Here is a 22282-nt window from a genome sequence, read left to right as displayed (position 1 = left end):
CGAAATTACCTCAGGTGGCATAGCTATATGTCCGTTTATACTGTAGATAGTTATTGGAGATTGGCACTTAGGCCATCAGAGTGTGAGTAGTGTAGTAGAAGAATCAACAGAGGAACAATGACCTTACACAGCTCTGTCAGAGGCTATCCAGTTTTAAGCCACATTTTTAGGTTGCACATTTAGATCCTGGTTATTTTATCTATATATTTTAACATCTAAATATATTGTAACCATCCATAGATCGTTTTAACCCTCCCACCTGCCGCATGCGAATTTGCTGTTAGCATAACCGGCTTGTTTTAGCATGGAAGCTAGCTAGCCAACAGTGACAACAGCTAATATCACCGCTGCTCTGCTCTTTCAACACCATCACAACCACCACCAACCAGGAGAAACTTACGGCCATCTAACCTGCTTCCCGGAGGTTGCTGGTAAGTCTCATTTCTGCTAGGACCTCCTGTGTGTAATGCTACAAGCCTGCTTTCTGCCATTGGCTCCGGTTGTGGAGCCCCCACAGGTAAGTTTTCGTCCTGTGTGTGACCCACATTAAAGTCAGTGTTACTTGATCCTGTGAGTGCCGGAGCTTTTTTCAAGTTTCGTCCTGTGCCACTGCCTGCCTTCTACACCAAAAAAGAGAAGCATTTACCCCTGTCACGACACCTTTACTGGCCATGGCTCTTTCCCCAGTACACAGCCACTACACTACACTCATGCCCCCACTCGCCTCACCATTCGGAAGCGACAGCTGCCTTCATCTGACCCAAAATATCTCAGAGCTGGAGGGGAGAATATCCATCCTATACCAGATCAGAGATGAAGAACGGATCCTGGACTCTGTGATCACTATGGGTCAAGCTGTCACCATGACAACCGCCATAGAACTGGACTCGACCGTCCTGTGACTAGATGCAGCCGCTGCCCAGGCTGCGGACCACTGGACCATGCTAGGAGCTAAGCCCAGGGCCCTGGTTAGCTCCACTCCAGCCAAGAGGAGCCGTGGACTACTGCCTGTAAGGATAAACATGGTGGCAAGCTCCCCCGTCGCCCCTTCCACCTCAGGCCCTCCAGCTGACCAACAAATTCTCCATTCTATGCGAGCAGGACTTCCTCCACTCGCCAGACACCGCACCCCTGTTGCCGCCCCCACTCTCCATGACTGTGTCCAAGCCTTCCTTCTCGCCCTGCATCCAGCTATCCAGCAGGAAGCCTCTCTACTGGGAAGGACTTTTCCAAAGTTACTAGGCACTCAACATTTTCACTAGCCACAATTTTTTTTTCTTCACCTTGTCACAGCCATACGTCCTACAGTCAGCGCAGCTACATTATTTTCTTTGTTGGATCATTATAAGCCAATCTTGACCTGACCTTTTGGTCTTTTCTTTTTCTATGTCTCTTTTTCATTTTCTGTTTCATCAAGTTTTTTCTTCTGTGTTGTCTCCTCCCCAGGCTTTGTTACACATTATGATTCTTCACAGGGGCGTCATGTGTTGTCACTGGCGATCAACCTCAAGGCAATATTGTTTGCAGGTAGTGCTCATGTCCTGCTCTGTATGCAAATGAACACGGAGCCTCATTCACCTTAATAAGACATCATATAATACAAAAAACTGTGATGCAGAGTTACAGCACAGAGAGGGGGAGAGCTGCTGCACAGGTGCACAGAGGACACAAAGGATAGATCGCGACCCTATTTAGTCAGGGGCAGAGTATGAGACCACACACAGATCGGTGTCATCACTGCACTGCATGATTATTAACTGCTCACTGCTGGATCACATGATTATAAACTCTGATAAACTGATAATAGATCACACTCTGGATCATCTCTCTCTCTCTCCAGCCTGTCTCTCCCTTTCGTCAGTTTCGGATCGTTCCGTATTAAAAACTTTCAAGCAGTCTTCTTACTGAAGGAAAATAGAATGCCACCTGCCAGAGTGGCTAGTGAGAGTGAGTGAGTCACCCGCCACTGCCCAATTCAACCCGCATTTGGCAGGTTGGTGGGTTTTAATGTCAAGCACTGCTTGTGGGGCTCGCGATGTTGGTTTTATTGACAATTTTGTTCTGTTTTGGGACCGACCATCACTTTTTTAACAAAGATGGAATTCACCCAACAAAGTGGGCTCAAGAATGCTGGCCGCTAATATACAGCATGCGGTGCAATTGTCTCCATGTGATTGACTGTTTACACTCCGCACACTCGCCTCGGGGCCTACTTCCCCTTCTTCTTGTTGTCACAGAGAGGACCCGTCAACGATGCACTTTTAAAAGGGTAAACAAAATCAATCTTTGTTACATAAAATGTATCGCTGTCCGACCACCACTCGTATAAGATGGCTTTTTTATGTGAGGTCTCTGTCTAATAAGAATTTTATTTTAAATGAGTTTATCTCCTCCGCCCTCCTAGACTTCCTGTTCCTAACTGAAACTTGGTTGGAGTCTAGTGAATATAACCAGCTCTTAGAATTATTTTCCCCTAATTATTACTTTTTTTTAGTTCCCCCAGGCTTTGTGGATGTGGAGGAGGTATTGCAGTCATTTTTAAAAAAAAATGTTTGCTCCTCCCGCTCTATAATGTACTGCAAGTAATATCTCAGGTGCCTACAGAACCTCCTCTCAGTTCAGCAGTATTGAGGCACAACCCCTTCAGTTGAACACAAATTGGTCTCACAGTTTAATTCAAATTGTGGAGATATCTTGGACTCTGTAGCCCCCCTGAAAGTCAGAAAACCAAGAGGCAAATCTCTGCACTGACTGATTAGTGACACCCGTGCACTATGTCGTAAGGCAGAACGCAAATTGAAAAAGGATAGGCTTCAGGTGTTTTCTGAGATACTTAAAAGGCTGTCCGGAAAATTATCAGGAATCTGTTAAAGCCGTAAGAGCGAAATAGTTTGCCACCATCATCTCCAGGAATTCCGATAATCCCAAAGCTCTGTTCCATACAGTAAATTCAATTCTCCACCCTGTTGCTACCACCTGTCCTGTGCCATCCTGTGCATTTTAGGGCCCAGTGAATTTGCTCTGTATATGTGCCCCTTAGGCTCCATCTTCCACGTCCATCTTGACAAACTGGATAAAAGCCATGATTGGATTACCTGATTTTTTACAGATTACGTAATAATATTTTTAAAACAAAGATTTGATCCTATCTGACTTTTCTTTAATCCAATTAGATTACTTTTAAACAGCAGGCTCAGTGTCTTGCCCAAGGACACATCGACATGTGGACTGCAGGGCCCGGGATTAAACTGCAGACCTACCAATCAGAAGATGAGACACTCCAATTCTGGGAATGGCTAAAATCATCAACATGAATGTCCTAGAGTGGCCACTCAGGGTCTTGATGTCACCCAAAATGAGAGTTTGTAACTGGACTTGAAAAAGGCTGTTTACTCAAGATGTCCCCTCATCCTGTCCCAGCTGGAGCAGTTTTGCAGAGAATACCGAGCCAAATGTTTTTCCATTGTTGGACATGAAAAAATCCAAGGGGGGTGAATACTTTTTATAGGCACTATACTTGCTTGTGTTGTCTGTTTGGTTGTGTTTTCTGTATTTCCTTACATTATTGGGAATTGGTTTTGTGTTTGGTTGACTTGGCTGTATTTGCAGCGCATTATCCAAATGCTGTGTTTGTGTTTTTTGGAAGATAACATTGTAGAAACAAGACTTTTCACAGCCAGGGGTCATCCTCTATTTTCATAGACACAATTCTATACTAAAGAATCAAGATTATTTTGTCTCATAAATATGCTTTGCATAAATATGTGTGTTGTGAGTGACCCCAGTTTTCCTTGTGTATGCAGGGAGAGCAGTGTAATGTGGTGGCAGACAACATAGATGACATTGTTGCTGATATTGGACAGGACGAAATGGAAGAAGGTACAGTAAATGTAAATAAAAATTGTATTCAATATTGATTATTTTTTTACCTTAATTTAATTTTTATTATATATTTTAATCTAATAGTTATAGTATTTTTTATTATTATTGTTATTATTGTTATATATATAATTTATTGTATTTGTCTTCTTGTTTTGTTTTGAGTGTCAAATGTTGAGGGTGGGGGGTCGTTAATGTTTGTTCATGTTAATGTGTATTAGAAACAGAAAAAAAAAATTGTTAAAAGAAATCTTTTGCAGAGACTATGAGGCTTTAGTGTCTAATGATGCTTATTGTTACCAAAGGGCATACACAAAGATTCTTAACTCTCAGATGTACGTCGCTTTGAAAAAAAACATCTGCTAAACATTGTAACATTGTAAAGCTCATTAAAGACCAATGGTTACGGGTCAATTAGTCAGAAAGCACATCTGCCAGGACTCTGTCTCAGACCTACTGTAAGAAGATTAATGCCCCACTGATGCAGAGCGACACAGCTGTGTCTGGATCAAGTCCAGTCCTTGTTTTCTGTGATGCTTTACAGATCATCTCATTTTGGATGATGCGTCCGCAGTACTGCAAATTAAATCAGTTTGTGGCCACTACCTGAGTAATTCCTGAGAATTATTTTTTATATAATTTATGTTGTAAACAACTACCTAAAAACTCTCTAGCATCCCTCCATTTTTTCTGCCCTCTGAACCCCCTGGAGAGCATTTTTAATTAAACCCAGTACATCTTCTACTGCTTGTAGCTCTGCTACTTATAATAAATAGACAAGAGATTAACAAATCACACTTGTTGCTTTCTCTCCAAAGCCATCCCTCTGCTTTGTGCTCTCTTGTGGTCAAGCATCTGTCGTAGTCTCCTTTGGATTCAATAATAAATAATAGGGGTGGGCAAAAAAATTGCGATTCTTATCTTCTAAGACTCGAAATCGATTTATAACCTCCAAAAATCGATTTTTACAAACTCCTTTTTTCCCCATCTCACTGTGTGCACTTCACGACTTCGGTAGAACACGAGGTACAGGGCTTGACATAAGCACTTGCCTGGTTGCCCAACGGTATGTTTGTAACCCTCCAGGGCCAGAAGATGAAGCATTTAGATGATGATCCTTTATTAGTTAAACAACGGGGAACTTTACAGTGTTACAGTAACAAAGTGGATAGTGCAACATTACAATAAAGGGCATATAAAAATAAGTAACTAAACAAGTGTATCCTAAAAAATATGTACAGAGCTACTAAAGCTAATACACAACAGACCAAATGAAAAACTAAGTCAGCAAGTGTACAACATGAATGAGTATTGCACATGTTGAGAAGTGAGATAGTGATATTGCAGTGATATTAGAAAAAAAAAATTATTGCACATGTAAATTATGGAGATTTGCAGCACTCTTAACAGGAGTGTTATTGCACATTGTGTCCGTTTTGGTGTGAGGGTTAACTGTTGATTATAGAGTCTGACCACAGCAGGAAGACAAGATCTCTCTCTCCATGAGACACTGCGGGTGAAGGAGCCTGTCACTGAACGAGCTTCCCAGTGTTATGGTCTCCTGCAAGGGGTGGAACGTGTTGTCCATCAGAGGCGACAGCTTGGCCATCATTTATTTATTTATTGTATTTTATTTAAAAGGGACCATGTACAGTTTAAAACATAAATGTCACCATTTGATGCACCGTACCAGATTATAGCTTTAAGCTAATTCGCATCTGTAGTCCCTTGGCAGGTCAACACAAAAGGAAAAACAGGACAATAACAAACAGTACAGAGTAAAGTATACAACAAAGTTACAAGAGAAAGATCACACCACATGAGAAAGAACACACCAAAAATGCAAAGCTACACACAGTAGCACATCCTAAATGCATGCTTGTCAAATAAAATCAAGACATAAAGACTATAAGATCATTCTCCTGTCAGCCACTACCTCCACAGGGTCAAGAGGGCAACCCAGGACAGAGCTGGCCTTCTTCACCTGTTTATTAGCTACCAACATTGGCAAGCTACCGTGGACTAGTGAAATGTTTTTAAAACCTACTCCTGGTCAAATTCCAGGAAGAAGGGCAACAGTTTAAAAAAAACAAAACAGAGTGCACTGGACAATGGAAAAATGAGGAAAAAAAAGATAGGGGTGGGTGGTATACAGGTATACACGTGGATTTGCAATACCGTCATTACCGGGATAAACACGTTTTAGTTTTTGTACACACAGACGTTTTACTTCCCCCAACGCCGATGACCCATGTAACACCCATAGCAGACTTTGCAGACCACACATGGAAGTGTAAGTGCAGCTTTTTGTGAGAGCACAGAGTGAACTGACAGCTGTGTGCATGCTGAGTCTGTGTGTCACCTGTCTGTAAACTGGAAACATGCACGCAGCGCTGCTTCTGTCACCGATGTGCCTGAAGGATGATCGAGGCAAACAGGCAGTTACACATGTAGCGGTAACTACCTTTTTGGATTAGAAATTTACTCTCGTTGAAAGGGGCACCACCTCCGATTAGGAGGAAAATAAACAGATAGGATTACAGGAAAATGTATCAGTCTCTTTATCTTTTTAGTAAGATCTGAACACATTGACCATAGTTCTGTAATGACAAATATAGACAGACAACGACTTTGATCAGTAAATGAAGACCTTTTATTTAAAATAAATTGATGATTAATAAGTGAATAAGTGAGCATACAATGAATATAAACACTTAAAGAAGATTGTTACCTGGTTATGAACTAAAGTACTAACTTATAGTGATAAAGAATATGATTTGATTTAGTTTATGGCGGATAAACGGACGGGTCGGATATCACGTAGATCTCTAAATTTGGAATGGTGAAATTTCAAAATATTACACGCTACATCAACTTTTGATCACAGCAGTGTCGGGTGTTTTATGCCTACTTGTTGCAGCGTTGTCAGAGGGCTTCTCCGGTGGGGTCCAGCTGTAGTTCGCTCCAGTCGGTGGCGTCAAGGGCTCCGCAACGGGTCTCCACCCGGTGAAAGGCCGTCACTGCCAGTCGACGAATGCAAGGATCGATGTTATTTTAGCTGGCCCGAGCATCCACCACGGTGGATCGGTAGAAGTCTCTGGTTAACTGCCTGGGCAAAACACGCTGGTCCCGCGTTCAGTGCTGGTAGTCAAAAGCCGAAGGCGGACAAAACTTCTTAATTAACTCGTTTAAATAACTTAAAAGTAATTTCGCCGGCCGGACGATAATACCTTCAAAATATAAAAGCGGGCTTTACTGATGTAGAAAAAGAAAGAAAATCAAGCTTGCTGAGCTGGATACAATTACGCGTTACTTTGACGGTCGAGAAGTTAAGGAAAGTACGAAACAAAAGAAAGTCCGGAGAAAATAATTAAGGTTAAGAGGAGTATATATGGCTCTTTGGTGGACCGTGAATCCCAAAGAGAAAAAGAAAAAGAAGCCCGGACAAAAGAAAGTTTGTGGTTTTATCAATGTTGTGACTCGTCACTTTGTGGGCGGTCTCGAGCTCTCATCTTACTGCCGCAAACTTTCTTCATTTGAAATAAAGGAAATTTCCTATATAATCACGTAGTTATTTGATTACTTAATTTTCGCACAAAGTAACATATTCTTTATCACTTGTGTTTTTAAAACACACATTAAATGAAAATAGGAACATAATCATGAACACAAGATAACTACGGCAAACAAACTTCATAAGCATTATAGATTATTAAACGGTGCATGCAATTCCTAATCAATTGGTTGCCAGATCTAACTCTAGCATTACTACATTAAAAGAAATAGGGGTTAAATGACTCGTTTCAATAAAGATTGCCGGATTATCAATAATTCACAGACGTATTTCAACATGTCCACTGGATGGCAGTATGGCCACACGGTAGAAGTTACAGTATAATTGTAGTTTCATATCTCAGTAAAAATATAACGTACAGAAGCGGGAATTGAACCATTTTGCAGGGAAACACAAATTGAGTAACATGAACTTGTTTCCTGAATGATTGGACCACAAGTTTACCTTAATTATGAACTGATCAAAAGTACTTCACAACACACACAAGAATGCTCTTAAATTTATGACTGGCGTCTGTTTTCACAGGGAGAGTAGGAGAGAAGAGGAGGTGTTGGGTGTGTTTATGTTGGGATGAGAGAGAGAGGAGAGACAGATAAAACATAGGAAAGGCAACCATTGTTATTCAGTGTCCTTATCAACCAATTCTTGTTGATTCGCCTTTTCAATCAATCAATCAATCAATCAATCAATCAAATTTTATTTGTATAGCGCCAAATCATAACCGGGGTTATCTCGAGACACTTTACAGAAAGAGCAGGTCTAGACCGACTCTTTGTTAAGTTATTTAAAGAGAGGCCCAACATGAATCCACCATGAGTAGCACTTAGCAATTCGGCACATTGGCAAGGAAAAACTTCCTTTTAACAGGCAGAAACCTCGAGCAGAACCAGACTCATGTTGAACAGCCATCTGCCTCGACTGGATGGGCCGAAAATGGGATAGAAGGAGATGCAGGATAGAGACAGGCAAAGAGAGCAACAACAACATATGTTCTTGTTACCACAACAACATATGTCCTTGTTACATGAACAACAACAGACACATACTTATGGTTACAATGCCAATAATAGTGGTAGACTAGGGTGAAGATTGGCTAAATAAATAAATAAATAAATAAATTAGCGAGAGAAGCAGAGTAATGACAAAGGCTGAGGTAATCGTAATTGTAACAGTTGAAGTCAACAGGTCTACTATTAGCATTAGCAGCAACAATAATGATACTATGGGGAAGGCTGATGTTAGTAGTTGTTGCAGTCGAGCAGGTCCACAGCAGCAGGTGGTCTGCAGCAACGATCCTCAGGAACCTTCAAGACAAGGGAGCACAAGAACTCCCGGGAAGATATGTGGTTAGTAATGTTAATGGGACCAGAAGATACAGAGTTAATGAGCTGCATTAATATGACAGAGAGAGAGAGAGAGTCAGAGAGTCAGAGAGAGAGAGAGAGAGAAGCTTGGTGTGTCAGATCCCCCCGGCAGTCTAAACCTATAGCAGCATAACTATGGGCTAGTCCAAGCCTGAGCCAGCCCTAACTATAAGCTTTATCAAAGAGTTTTAAGTCTACTCTTAAAAGAAGAGAGGGTGTCTGCCTCCCGGACCTTGACTGGTAGATTGTTCCAGAGGAGGGGGGCCTGGTAATTGAAGGTTCTACCTCCAACACTACTCTTAGAGACTTTAGGTACCACAAGCAGGCCTGCATCCTGGGAGCGCAATGTTCTAGAGGGGTAATATGGCACTATGAGCTCTTTAAGATATGATGGTGCCTGACCATTAAGAGCTTTGTAAGTAAGAAGAAGGATTTTAAATTCTATTCTAGATTTTACAGGAAGCCAGTGCAGAGAGGCTAATACAGGAGAGATGTGCTCTCTCTTCCTAGTTCTTGTCAGCACACGTGCTGCAGCATTTTGTACCAGCTGCAGAGTTTTTAGTGACTTATTAGGGCAGCCTGATAGTAACGAGTTACAATAATCCAACCTGGAAGTAACGAATGCATGGACTAGTTTTTCTGCATCGTTCTGAGACAAGATGTGTCTGATTTTTGCTATGTTGCGAAGATGAAAGAAGGCTGTCCTTGATATTTGTTTTATGTGGGAGATGAAGGACATATCCTGATCAAATAGAACTCCCAGATTCCTAACAGTAGTGCTGGATGCCAGGCTGATGCCATCTAGGGCAGCTATATCATTAGAGAAAGAGTCTCTAAGGTGTTTTGGGCCGAGCACAATAACTTCAGTTTTGTCTGAATTAAGTAGCAGAAAGTTTCTAGTCATCCAGATCTTTATGTCCTTAAGGCATGCTTCTAGTTTAGATAGCTGATTCGTTTCGTCTGGCTTCATAGATAAGTATAATTGAGTATCATCTGCATAACAATGAAAATTAATGGAGTGTTTCCTCATGATAATACCCAGAGGAAGCATATATAAGGTAAAAAGAATCGGTCCGAGCACAGAACCTTGTGGAACTCCATGACTAACTTTGGTTTGCATAGAGGACACATCATGAACATTAACAAACTGAGATCGATCTGATAGATAAGATTTAAACCAACTTAGTGCAGATCCTGTAATGCCAATTAAATGTTCTAATCTCTGTAACAGGATGTGATGGTCTATCGTGTCGAAAGCGGCACTAAGATCTAACAGGACGAGTACAGAGAGAAGTCCTCTGTCTGAAGCAGTAAGTAGATCATTTGAAACTCGCACAAGGGCTGTCTCAGTGCTATGGTGGACTCTAAATCCTGACTGAAAGTCCTCAAATAAACTGTTGTTATGAAGAAAGTCACATAATTGATTAGCGACTGCTTTCTCAAGGATCTTTGAGATAAAAGGAAGGTTAGATATAGGTCTATAGTTAGCTAAGGTGCCTGAATCTAGGGTAGGCTTTTTAAGAAGTGGCTTAATTACAGCTAGTTTAAAAGACTGGGGTACATAGCCGGTCGATAAAGACATATTGATCATATCTAGTAAAGAAGTGCTAATTGAGGGAAAGACTTACTTAAGCAGCTTGGTTGGAATCGGGTCTAGAAGACAGGTTGATGGTTTAGACGAAGATATCAGAGAATTTAGCTCAGGAAGGTCAATTGGAGAAAAACAGTCAAGGTAAACATCAGGTTTTTGAGCAGTTTCCAAAGATACATCTGCACCAGTTAACGGCAGGAGGTTACAAATTGTGTCTCTTATCTTTAGGATTTTGTCATTAAAGAAGCTCATGAAATCATCACTGCTGAGGCCTATAGGAATACTTGGCTCAGTGGAGCTGTGACTCTCTGTCAGCCTGGCTACAGTGCTGAAAAGGTACCTGGGATTGTTTTTATGTTCTTCTATGAGGGAGGAGTAGTAGACACCTCGAGCATGCCGTAGGGCCTTCCTGTATTTATTAAGACTATTTTGCCAGAATAAACGAGACTCTTCTGTTTTGGCGGATCGCCACATTCTTTCAAATTTACGCGACATTTGCTTCAAGTTACGAGTTTCTGAGTCATACCATGGAGCTAGCCTCTGTCGTTTAATAATCTTCTTTTTTAAGGGGGCAATCGAGTCTAGAGTACTTCTCAGCAAACCTGCAGTACTATCAACAAACTGATCAAGCTGAGAGGGACTAACATTAGCATAAGAGCTTTCTGTAGTAAACAGATGTGCTAAAGAATTAAAAGCAGCTGGAATTGTTTCCTTAAATTTAGCTACAGTCCTATCAGACAAACATCTTGTGAGTACATTTTTGTTAACTGGAGAGTAGTCGGTTAGTAGGACATCGAATGTTACTAAATAGTGATCTGATAAAAGAGGATTTTGTGGGAAGACAATTAAGTTTTCGGTTTCAATGCCATAAGCTAGAACAAGGTCGAGGGTGTGGTTAAAGCGGTGAGTAGGCTGGTTTACATTTTGAGTGAAACCAATAGAGTCCAAAAGGGACATAAATGCCATGCTAAGACTATCATTATCAACATCTACATGAATATTGAAGTCCCCTACAATAATTATTTTATCTGAACTCAGGACTAAATCTGATAAAAACTCTGAGAATTCAGTTAGAAAATCAGAGTATGCGCCAGGAGGGCGGTATACTATCACAAATAAAACAGGCTTTAAAGTTTTCCAAGCTGGGTGTGAAAAACTCAGAACAAGGCTTTCAAAAGAGGAGAAACTAAGTTTTGGTCTAGGGTTGATTAGAAGACTAGAACTGAAGATAGCTGCCACTCCACCACCTCGACCAGTGTCTCGAGGAGTATGAGTATTAAGATGACTGGGAGGAGTGGATTCATTTAAGCTGACATATTCTTCCTGACACAGCCAAGTCTCAGTTAAAGAGAGTAAATCAATATGATAATCTGATATCAGATTGTTCACTAATAGAGCTTTAGATGACAGGGATCTGATATTTAACAGACCACATTTAATTCTCATATTTTTTGGCATAACTTTGGTTGTTGTTTTAATTTTTATTAAATTTTTTTGATTTACTCCTTTTTTATTTGAGTTTGAATTAACTGTAATAAAAGGCCTGGGTTGGGGGGCAGACACAGTCTCTATAACATTAACATTGTGGCTGGGAAACTGCTCACAGGGAAGCTCAGAGGAGTGTGTAGGACTACAGCTCTGCCTCCTGGTCTCAACTCTGGTTTGTCAGGTTTTACGACTAACAAACTTAGCCATATTACGAGACAAAAGAGCTGCACCATCCAAAGTGGGATGAATGCCGTCTCTTCCGATAAGACCAGGCTTTCCCCAGAATGTCTGCCAGTTATCTATGAAGCCCACATCGTTTGCTGGGCACCACCTCGACAGCCAGCGGTTGAATGATGACATGCGGCTATACATGTCATCACTCGTCAGATTGGGCAGGGGTCCAGAGAAAACTACGGAGTCCGACATTGTCTTTTGGTCCTGTCAGAGGGTACATGTTTACGTGTTAATTCCTTTGATTGTGAACAAAGACAATTCTACCCAGGCTCGACCAAGGGGGTCTGAGTGTCGTTGTTGATTCACCCCTTTATCTCCTAAAGGGTGGTTTCTTGAAGTGTCCGAGGACTTGATAGTCCGCTGGGAAATGTTACTTTTGTCACCTTTATGACTTTGAGTGTAAAACCACTGACAAGGTTCCAGGATGTCTGGTAAACATCCTCCCCGGTTAATCCAAAGGTCCATTAGTTGGAAAGGAATGCATTTAGAGTTAACACTCAACGATAAATGGCTATCAGTATTGCCACACTAGTGAGGTCCACCTCTGTCCTCGCTACACACAAGGTGGCTATAAGTGTGTGTATTCCCGTTATCAACGGCACCTCGTCTTGGCACACGTTAACGCTGTGGCTTCATAAACAAACCGTTCACAGAGCGGACGTGCCGCAGACTGTTTACTTTAAACGGTTACACCTTTATCACACACACAGCACGAGGTTGTGTGTGTACCGACAAAAAGTAGAAGACCAAAATCTTTCGTTGAAAAAATAACTGTTATTAATAAACCTCTTCATTTATACCCATCTGATTCTTGTGGTCTATTTTAGTTTATAATAGTTCACAACTGAACACATATTCAGTAATAGGAACCCTTACATAAGGAGAAACGAAGTGTGACATTAAAATAATACCAAAAACAAATTGTTTCAGGTCCAGTGGTTAAATGGCAGGGCCAGTCAATTTGGAAAGTTACTGGCCCAGAGTTCCAGTGGAAAATTGTGCTCATTGTCAACCACTGCAGGTAAATGTTACCTTTGGTCTTAGATTTGCCTTTGTGTGTTATTATTGTTATCAGTTGATAACTTTTTCAAAAAATTAAAATTAAATAATCTTATGCTTTCATGCCATTATTTGCCGCACCGCCATTATTAGCTCACAGAGGACTGGAGTAGATTCTGAAGCATGTACTAAGTCAAAAATCAATTTTGAATCAAAAATCGTTTTGAATTGAAAATGATCTTATCATGACCCCAAGAATCTGAGTCAAATCAACTTGTGAGACACCCAAAGATTCCCACCTGTTACGACCCTGAGGTTGTATGAATATAGAGATATAATAAAAAACCAATCCAATATCAGTCCAACATCCCTCACCTCTCCTCTTTACTGTAAGTAATTAGTTCACTTGCGTAAGCAGAATGAAAAATATAAGTAAGATGGCAAATTGCAAATTAAGCTTAAGTAATAATGTCCCTGTTATCCTAATCAATCACTAAATGATTAGACAATTAAAACAAAAATATTTAAATGTGTCTTTTTCTTTGGTATATGCTCCCTTTGCTAAATATCCCTGTGTATTTATCTCTTAGATGACACACCAGAGACATGTATCTACTCAGCTTGGTCTCCCTGGTCAGCTTGCAGCAGTGCTACGTGTGAAAAAGGACGCAGGATGAGGCAAAGGATGCTAAAGGCCCAGCTAGACATCAGCGTTCCGTGTCCACACACTCAAGATTTCCAGCCTTGCATGGGACCAGGATGCAGTATTGAGGGTAAAAAAACACAGATTTATGGTACAGTGGCAATATAAGAGAAATTATGTTTGAGAGTGGAGAACCACAGTTGTGAATCCCTCCACCTACTGTAAAAATGTTGCAACAGAGATGGTTGAGCAACTCCACTGTGTAATTTCTTACAAACTAAATTTATGGCCATATTTAATTATGGAGTATTTTGACTAGAACGGGCATTCTCAGCCAACATTTATTTTAATAAATATTTATTTGGTGATGGGGACACACTTAGTAACGCAGCCGAAGTGAGAAGATTTTTTTTCCCCTTATTACATAGAACGTAACTTCTCTGTAATTACCTGGAGCTTGTCATTTGTTACAGGACCATCATAAGAATTAGTCTAATAGCAACCAAAGGGACTGTTAGCTGTGTCAGTCCCCAAATTTAACATTTGAAAGTACAGCAAACCCGTATACTACTTTTTTGCTGCACAAATGGCAATGCTCTACGAATTGCAATGTTGACCTGTTCTGTCCTGGATCCAGACTGATTTATTGGAATAATAATTGATGTTGGTCATGAAATTTGTATCAGGAATTCATTTTTTTTTACACAGTAACAACTGACTTTGGTGAACTTTATCTATACCTTTGATTTGTCATTTGCAATACCCAAGCTATATTTTGTGTTAAAGACTAAATAGCAATTGCTATCATGTTAATAAGGTTAAGTAAAATTTGCATGCATTAATATGTAAATAACACTGACAACTTCTAAACAGAGTGAAAGATACAGCACAAAGGTAATTTCTCTCCATTTATCATTATTAAGGGTGTAACTCCTGTAGTGCAATAGGACCATCAACGCCAAGGGAACTTTAAAATCCCGATCTTTGTCGTTGCTGCTAACATACTGGACATCTTGCGCATGCTAAAAATTATATGTATTTGACTTCTCAACCTGACTGACTAGATCTGGTATTTAATTTGGAATTTGTTTAAACACCTTTTCCAACATTTTTTCTCAATCAACACAGTGGAATGAATGCCTTTGCGGGTGGGGACCAATTTACTGGCTGTGTTCTTCAGAAATTGATGAAATGTAATGCAGTAGGGAGGAACATTTTGTTGGCAACTGATAATTCTTCCATAAGGGTTGTTAAAACTGTAATCAATTTACAATCAGTTAATGTGTTAGACATTGTGTTAAATGAAGACTTTACATTCCTTTTGAAAATCTGATTTGTAAAGCAATAAGTATAAAAGACAATTTAGAGGCCAAATCAATACCTTAGACTTTATTTTTAATCTCTTCACTGTTTGGTTAGCTTTGTTGTTAGCAGCCAAGTTGTGAACACTAAATAATCTGAGGCATATTCCTTTTTAGAATTTAGAAGTTAGACGAAGCAACAGATAGTAAAGCCCCGCAAGATAAAAGGGGACAACGGGAGTATTGTGTCATGAACCGGGGACCAAGAGGAAGGACTCAAATGCAAACACACAGACCGGTGATCAAAATTCAGAAACGGTGTAATGCCAGGCAAGGTTCCGTATACAGATGATAAGCAGTCAGAGGTATCAAAAACATGAGGCAGTAAAAGGCAAGGTACTTAAGCAAAACAGGGTCAGATCAGTAGTCAAAAACAAGAGCTAGGAAACAGAATGCTGGAACGCGACACAGAGTTACAAACAAACTGGCAATGAGACAGGAGAAGACAGGGTAAAATACATGAGGTAATGGGACTGATGAGACACAGCTGGGGAGAGCACAATCAGGTGTAGGTGAGCACACGACGGGGAAGGGGCAGGACACAGACCTGGAACAGAGACGGGTGAGTGATTTCAAAATAAAACAAGATATACCAGACATGAAACAGGAAGAAAAATAAAATAAAACTTAACCTAGCAGACATGACAGATTGTGTTTGTCCAGAAACCTCATTATAATGATGATCAATGAGAAGATTGAAAGTAGGGCTGGGTATTGGCAAGGACCTCACGATACGTATCACGATACTTTTGTTACAATAAGATTCGTATTGCGATACTTTTGAAATATTCTACATAATTTAGGCTACTGAAAATGTAAAAGTGGAACTGAGAATACAACTGGCTGTGTACATTGTGTACATTGCCAAACATTGAATTATAACTATTTGATTTAGAATTTCCATTATAATTTATTAGAACAATATTTGAATTGCTGTTTCAGTGAATAGACTGATGCCATTACACATTATATGAAAATAAAGTGAAAACATTCTTAATGTGTCACTATACTCAAATGTAGATGCCACAACATGAAAATAAAATGTGTAGTGTTCTGTGTAATTAGAGACACAGAACACTAAATATCAAAGCAAAGTGCATATAAAAAGTTTCCTTATGTGCCACTGAACTGAAATAAATATGGCTGCTATATTATCACAGTGTTTCCCAAATATAGATGACACTTGGGCAGGTCGCCCAGGTATATTATTGTTTCTTATTTTATCCGTCCAAGATCTTCATCCACGATTGATTAACAACTGAACATCCTCCATTCGCAAGCAGATTCTGAGGATTAGCTTTTTCAAAATGGCACCTTCAACTCTGACACGACAGATAAAAAAAATCTCCTGTAGTCCCAAGGGAAAGTGTCCTGTAACTGGGTTCAGTAATTCCTGTCAGTTACTCTGACTTACTTCTCATTTGGGAGAGCATTAGATTGACTGACTAATTTGGCATATAGGGGAAAATGTAGAGTGTATCTACAAAAGGTATAGCTAGTTACAGATCAACAACATATTACAGACTAAATGTAGAAACCTGTGATTATTGTTGGCCTGACGATAAAGCAACTAATCACAATCATAGTGGTAATTAACCATCAGCTGTTACAAATAATCAAAACTTCTCCTTTATGGCTTTTACTATACTTAAACCCAGCTTTACACAATCAGAAAATGCAATTGTTATACAGTCAATAAATGCTAAACCAAGTCAAATTTGCACAATACACAAAGAACACAATTTTTGAATCGTCACCAGATGGTTGATAGTAGATGTTGCTAAAACTTCTCCATCAAACTATTCCAAAATCGTAAATGGACTGTACTTCTATAGTACCTTTCTAGTCTTCCAACATGTCAGCATTCACCCTTTTACACACACATTCATATACTTATATAGTCGGCATAACATTCTGACACATCATTCATTGCAGGGATGTAGGGAGTAATTTGGGGTTCAGTATCTTGCCCAGTGGCATGTTTACAGGAGGAGCTGTGATTAAACTGCCAATCTTACCCTTTTAAAGAATAACTGTCAAACACACTTGCTGTGAGAGACCACTTACGATAAAAGACTGAGGGAAAAGTAAATCAGCAAAGAAACAACATGCATTCCTTTTCAAGATTTTATACATTCCATGTTCTAATGAGTGTCTTGTTTAATGCTATCAGTTACACAGTGTTATTTGGATTATAGTTCGAGAGGACAGTGGGCCAACCTGCCTTGCTGGGGCCATTTGAGTATTCTTAATGATGAAAGCAGAACCCTGTACACTTGGACTGTTCTTTTCATGTTATATTATGTATTCTAAGTTAGCACAGCCAACCAAATTATAAAATGTTACCTGCAGTAGTTATGTGATGAGTTATTGTTAACCACTGTTTAACAGTTTGTATTTCTAGTCTATACTGGAAATATATCAATTTACACATAACACCCCAGTCTAGCTACTCCATTGACTGCTATTTGGTGCGTATTAGTCAGCAGATATAGTTTGGAACCCAGTAAATCGAATAGTAATTTGCAGAGAAATCCTAAATCTCTATCATCTCCAAGATGGCCTATTATCCGACTGAAATTTTCTTAAAAATACATTTTTGGCATTATCCTTTATTAGACAGGACAGCTGGAGAGAGACAGGAAATATTGGGGTGAGAGAGTGGGTTGATACGCATCAAAGAGCTGAATGGTTGGAGTTGAACTTCTGGCCGATACATATGTGTCTCAGCTTCTACCATCTGAGCTAAATCAGTGCCCAGAAACATGACCTTTACCTATTTAGTCCTTTTGTTTCACTCCTCTTTGAATCTCTTCCCTTCTGAAAAAAATCAAGATGACACAGTAAAAACACAAAACACAGTATTTCAATCAGATCCCATTTCTTAATTTAGATTAATTGGGATAACTGGTATGTTAAACCTAACACAGGACATTTTGCAGTGGCAGCCAATATTATTTAACCACATCTGGCTTATGTATATTACTTATTGAAATAAATGGTAGCTCCAGAAGTGGATGTACTTTTGTAAAATTTGCATCGACAAATTGCAACAAGACAACTAAATATGAAAGTTATGCAAACATGCCAGCTCAAGTACAAATGCAGAGCTTTCTCTAATTATATAGCATAGAAAATTTAATGCCAAGACTACCTTATAAAAGTATCAGTTGCAAATCACTTTTGCTTTCATGCTGAAAAGGGCCGTCAACGTGTATGATGTCGGAATGGATCAGCTGGTCGGCCTGCAGTGTGTCGTGTGGGATGGGGATGAGGTCTAGAGAGCGGTATGTCAAGCAGTATCCCGAGGATGGCTCGCTTTGCCAGCTCAACACTGAAGAGACAGAGAAGTGTGTCGTCAATGATGAATGCTGTGAGTTCTTAGTTATTAAATTCTGTTGTGAATTTAAAATGACAAACTTCAACCAATCATTTCATTTCAATTTTCGAAATGACTGCATGATGAAGCAAAACCAATAGTACCGTTGAGTAGCTGTTATAAGATATATGAAGTAAAGTGCATTTTTATCTTATCTTATTTTTATCTTCTTTTAAACTACATTATTGCAGACTCACTTTATCTGTAGCCTTTGTGTTTGCACGTTTTAAAGAGATCTATAACTTTTGTATAATGCACTCTTATTGTCACTATGTTTATTTAAAAATTGTGTCATTGTGTTATCATGAAGCTTGTGTTGTGCTTAGTTTGCTAGTACAGAATATTTCCCATATTCTTACTTTGAGCACATTGGTACATTTACCCAAGTGCAATTTTAAGGTTTTTGTGTACTTTTTTATGTATTTACATATGTTCATTTGGTGCTACTTTTGTGTTTGTTTGTTTTTTGCTGATAACTTTGGTGAAAACATTTTTGTGACAAAGTATATTTATACTGTATTATTTCCTTTTAATTAAGTTAGGGATGGAATTATAACTATTTATATATCCCTTTCATAACTTGAGACTTGATATGTTAAACATTTACTTATTTTATGTGAACAATGAAGAAGATGGACAACCATGACTATTTTTTTTAAATCGAGCTCTGACTAGCAGTCAAGCTAAAACTGGATCTGGTGGAAACATTTTTTTTTCCATTGGGCTCTTTGTATTTGTCCTTTCCACAGCACCCAGCAGCTGTGTGGTGACTGAGTGGAGTGAGTGGGACCCATGCAGCGTCACCTGTGGACTTGGTATGAGGAGACGAGAGCGAATGGTGAAGATGCCTCCTATAGACGGATCGATGTGTAAGACGGAGGTGGCTGAAGTGGAGAAATGCATGATGCCAGAATGCTGTAAGTTATCAAATATTTATTTCCTGTCATTTAATTGTAACTGTGGTATCATACATACATATAATTTATTTTTCTTATGTGTTTTTTGCTTAAACTGATGAGAAAGATTAATAATCATCAACAATTCCCACGTTTTAGTTTGTAAAGTTAAGAATTACTGATAGTTACATCTGGTAAATAGTACTAGCTGTGGTATGTGTGTTTGCACACATTTTTTTGTGTTTGTTTGCAGATACCATTCCCTGCATGCTGTCACCCTGGTCTGACTGGAGTGGGTGTAGTGTGACTTGTGGGCGAGGCGTACGGACACGTCAGAGGATGTTGAAGTCTGATCCTGCAGAGTGCACTGAAGAGCTGGAGCAGACAGAGAAGTGCATGCTGCCTGAGTGCCGTAAGTATCTACAGTACAAAACTGCTGCATTTTATTACCGAAGACAAATTAATTGTTTTACTGCCTGGGTCTGATTTAAGTAGTTTAAAATGAGTGTACAATGACAAATAATACAAGATTCCCAAAATTTTACATCTAATTTCAAATTGAGTTAAATGATTCAAATTCTTGGAAATAGTTCTTGTTTCAAATTCAGTTACGGCACAATACTGTCAATAAGATAGAAATGATTGTTTATTATTATTATTATTTTGTTTATGTGGGGTTTTTTTGCAATGATAATTCTAAGTTGTCATTCCATATTTCCTTCCTGTTTCTTTGGTCTTATTTTCAGTATATGCTTCTTAGTTCCTTTTTCACTTACTGTCTGCTTTGACCTGTCGCTTCTGCATATTAATGAATGAACCAAATCTAATGGACTCAAGTAACCCATGTTCCTTCTTCCCTAGATGTCAACATTATTTGTCAAAAATAAAACCATGAGAAAAAAATGGAAAAACTAATGGTAAATGGATTGTACTTATATAGCGCTATTATTATATAGAGCCTTCTGACCGCTCAAAGTGCTTTTACACTATATCTCACATTCACCCATTCACACTCCCATTCACACACTGATGGCAAAGGCTTCAGTGCCAATCTCCAATCGGTATCATGCACATTTAGATGGGAGCAATTTGGGGTTCAGTGTCTTGCCCAAGGACACTTCGACTGTTCCACAGAGCCCCAGCCACCCCTAATTGGAATGATGGCCAGTATTATAAAACAATTGTTGAAACCCATTATTGAATTCTTTTAGATTTCATTGCAGCATTCGACACAGCAGACCCTGCCATTGCGTGTGTTTTCTGATGAGGATGTGGGAGATGCTGCTGCAGGAATGGGAGAGACAGAATGCGAGGGGCGAGTGTCCAGCAAGTTAAATAATAAATTGACTGTCTTTTTGACAGATAAAAAAAACACACGACAGAATTAGGTGCCAAATAAACTTGTTACAACAGTGTGGTGGCGTCTGCAGTCTTCTATGCAGTGGTCTGCTGGGGGGACAGGGAGAGACTGAACAAACTGGTCAGGAGGGCCAGTTCTGTCCTGGACTGTCCTCTGGACTCCATAGAGGAGGTGGGTGAGAGGAGGATGTTAGCCAAGCTGACATCCATCATGGACAACCCCTTGCTACCCCTGCATGAGACTGTGGGGGCCTTAAGCTGCACCTTTAGCAGCAAACTGAGACACCCACCTTTCAAGGAGTTCACCGCAGGTCATTAATCCCATCTGCAGTCAGACTTTATAACATCAGCATCGCTGTCTGATCACATAACTCTGTAACTCATCCACCAGTCACTACATGGCAGCTACTTTGCACTGTTTTTCTATTTATGCATATCCACTGTAACATATTACTATAGTATAATACCATACTTTGGTACATATTCTTCTGCATTTTTATCAATCAATCAATCAAATCAAATTTTATTTGTATAGCGCCAAATCATAACCAGAGTTATCTCGAGACACTTTACAGAAAGAGCAGGTCTAGACCGACTCTTTGTTATGTTATTTAAAGAGAGGCCCAACATGAATCACCATGAGTAGCACTTAGCAATATTCGGCACATTGGCAGAAAAACTTCCTTTTAACAGGAAGGAACCTCGAGCAGAACCAGACTCATGTTGAACAGCCATCTGCCTCGACTGGATGGGCCGAAAATGGGATAGAATTTGATTGATATTACTATAGTATAATACCATACTTTGGTACATATTCTTCTGCATTTTTATTACCTCATCCATACTGTGCAATTATGTCTTGCAATTACTTCTTATGTGCAATTGTTTTTATTCTGCAATACTGTAGGTCACTTTACGTATCATCAACCATATCACCATGATACACACCGTGTGGGTTTTTTACTTGGTGAATTTTTTTTGTACTAAAACTTAACTATCCACAACAAGTGAAGGGTGTACATAGTGTATATATTTATTGTTAATATTATCATTGTATTTTATTGTCTTTGAATACAGCAGGGGCAGCACGCACAACTCCAAACTATGTAACAAAATATCACTTAGGGTGCACGGCAGAAAATCATATCCAGAAAAACAAAATCTCCGGCACGCACAGGATCATAAATGATAGCCTTTAATGTGGGTCACGGACGTAAGCATTTCGGCTCAATGCCGTCTTCATCATGGATTTCATTGTCTTTGTCTTGCCTTTTTTTATCCATCACTTGTTTTACCCTGTCCGTTACTTTGAGCTGTTGTAACAAGTGAATTTCCCCCAATGGGGGAATCGATAAAGTCTGTCTTATCTTATCTTAACAGAATCACTGCATCTGGCTAAAGCTGCTGGACAGTCCTCAGCTCTATTGCTGCTAGACCTGTCTGCTGCCTTTGACACAGTGAAACACCAGTTCCTCTTCTCGACTCTCTCTGAACTTGGTATCTCAGGATCTGCCC

General features: G+C 39.6%; 1 protein-coding gene across 1 annotated transcript in view; it reads left to right on the top strand.

The window, feature by feature from the left end:
- The window catches only part of spon1b (spondin 1b), a 93731-nt gene that overhangs the window by 67118 nt on the left and 4331 nt on the right, over window positions 1-22282 (top strand). Inside the window, exons 10-14 of the mRNA XM_069685729.1 lie at window positions 3804-3879; window positions 13720-13902; window positions 18336-18506; window positions 19262-19429; window positions 19662-19820. Coding sequence (XP_069541830.1) covers window positions 3804-3879; window positions 13720-13902; window positions 18336-18506; window positions 19262-19429; window positions 19662-19820 — 757 coding nt within the window. The remainder of the gene's footprint in view (window positions 1-3803; window positions 3880-13719; window positions 13903-18335; window positions 18507-19261; window positions 19430-19661; window positions 19821-22282) is intronic.

The sequence above is a fragment of the Semicossyphus pulcher genome, unplaced genomic scaffold (assembly GCF_022749685.1).
Source record: "Semicossyphus pulcher isolate SPU_LCO1_2020_fin unplaced genomic scaffold, fSemPul1.0.p SCAF_8, whole genome shotgun sequence".
Lineage (NCBI taxonomy): Eukaryota > Metazoa > Chordata > Actinopteri > Labriformes > Labridae > Semicossyphus > Semicossyphus pulcher.
The sequence above is the reverse complement of the archived record's forward strand: the minus strand, read 5'-3'. Positions and strand labels throughout refer to the sequence as shown.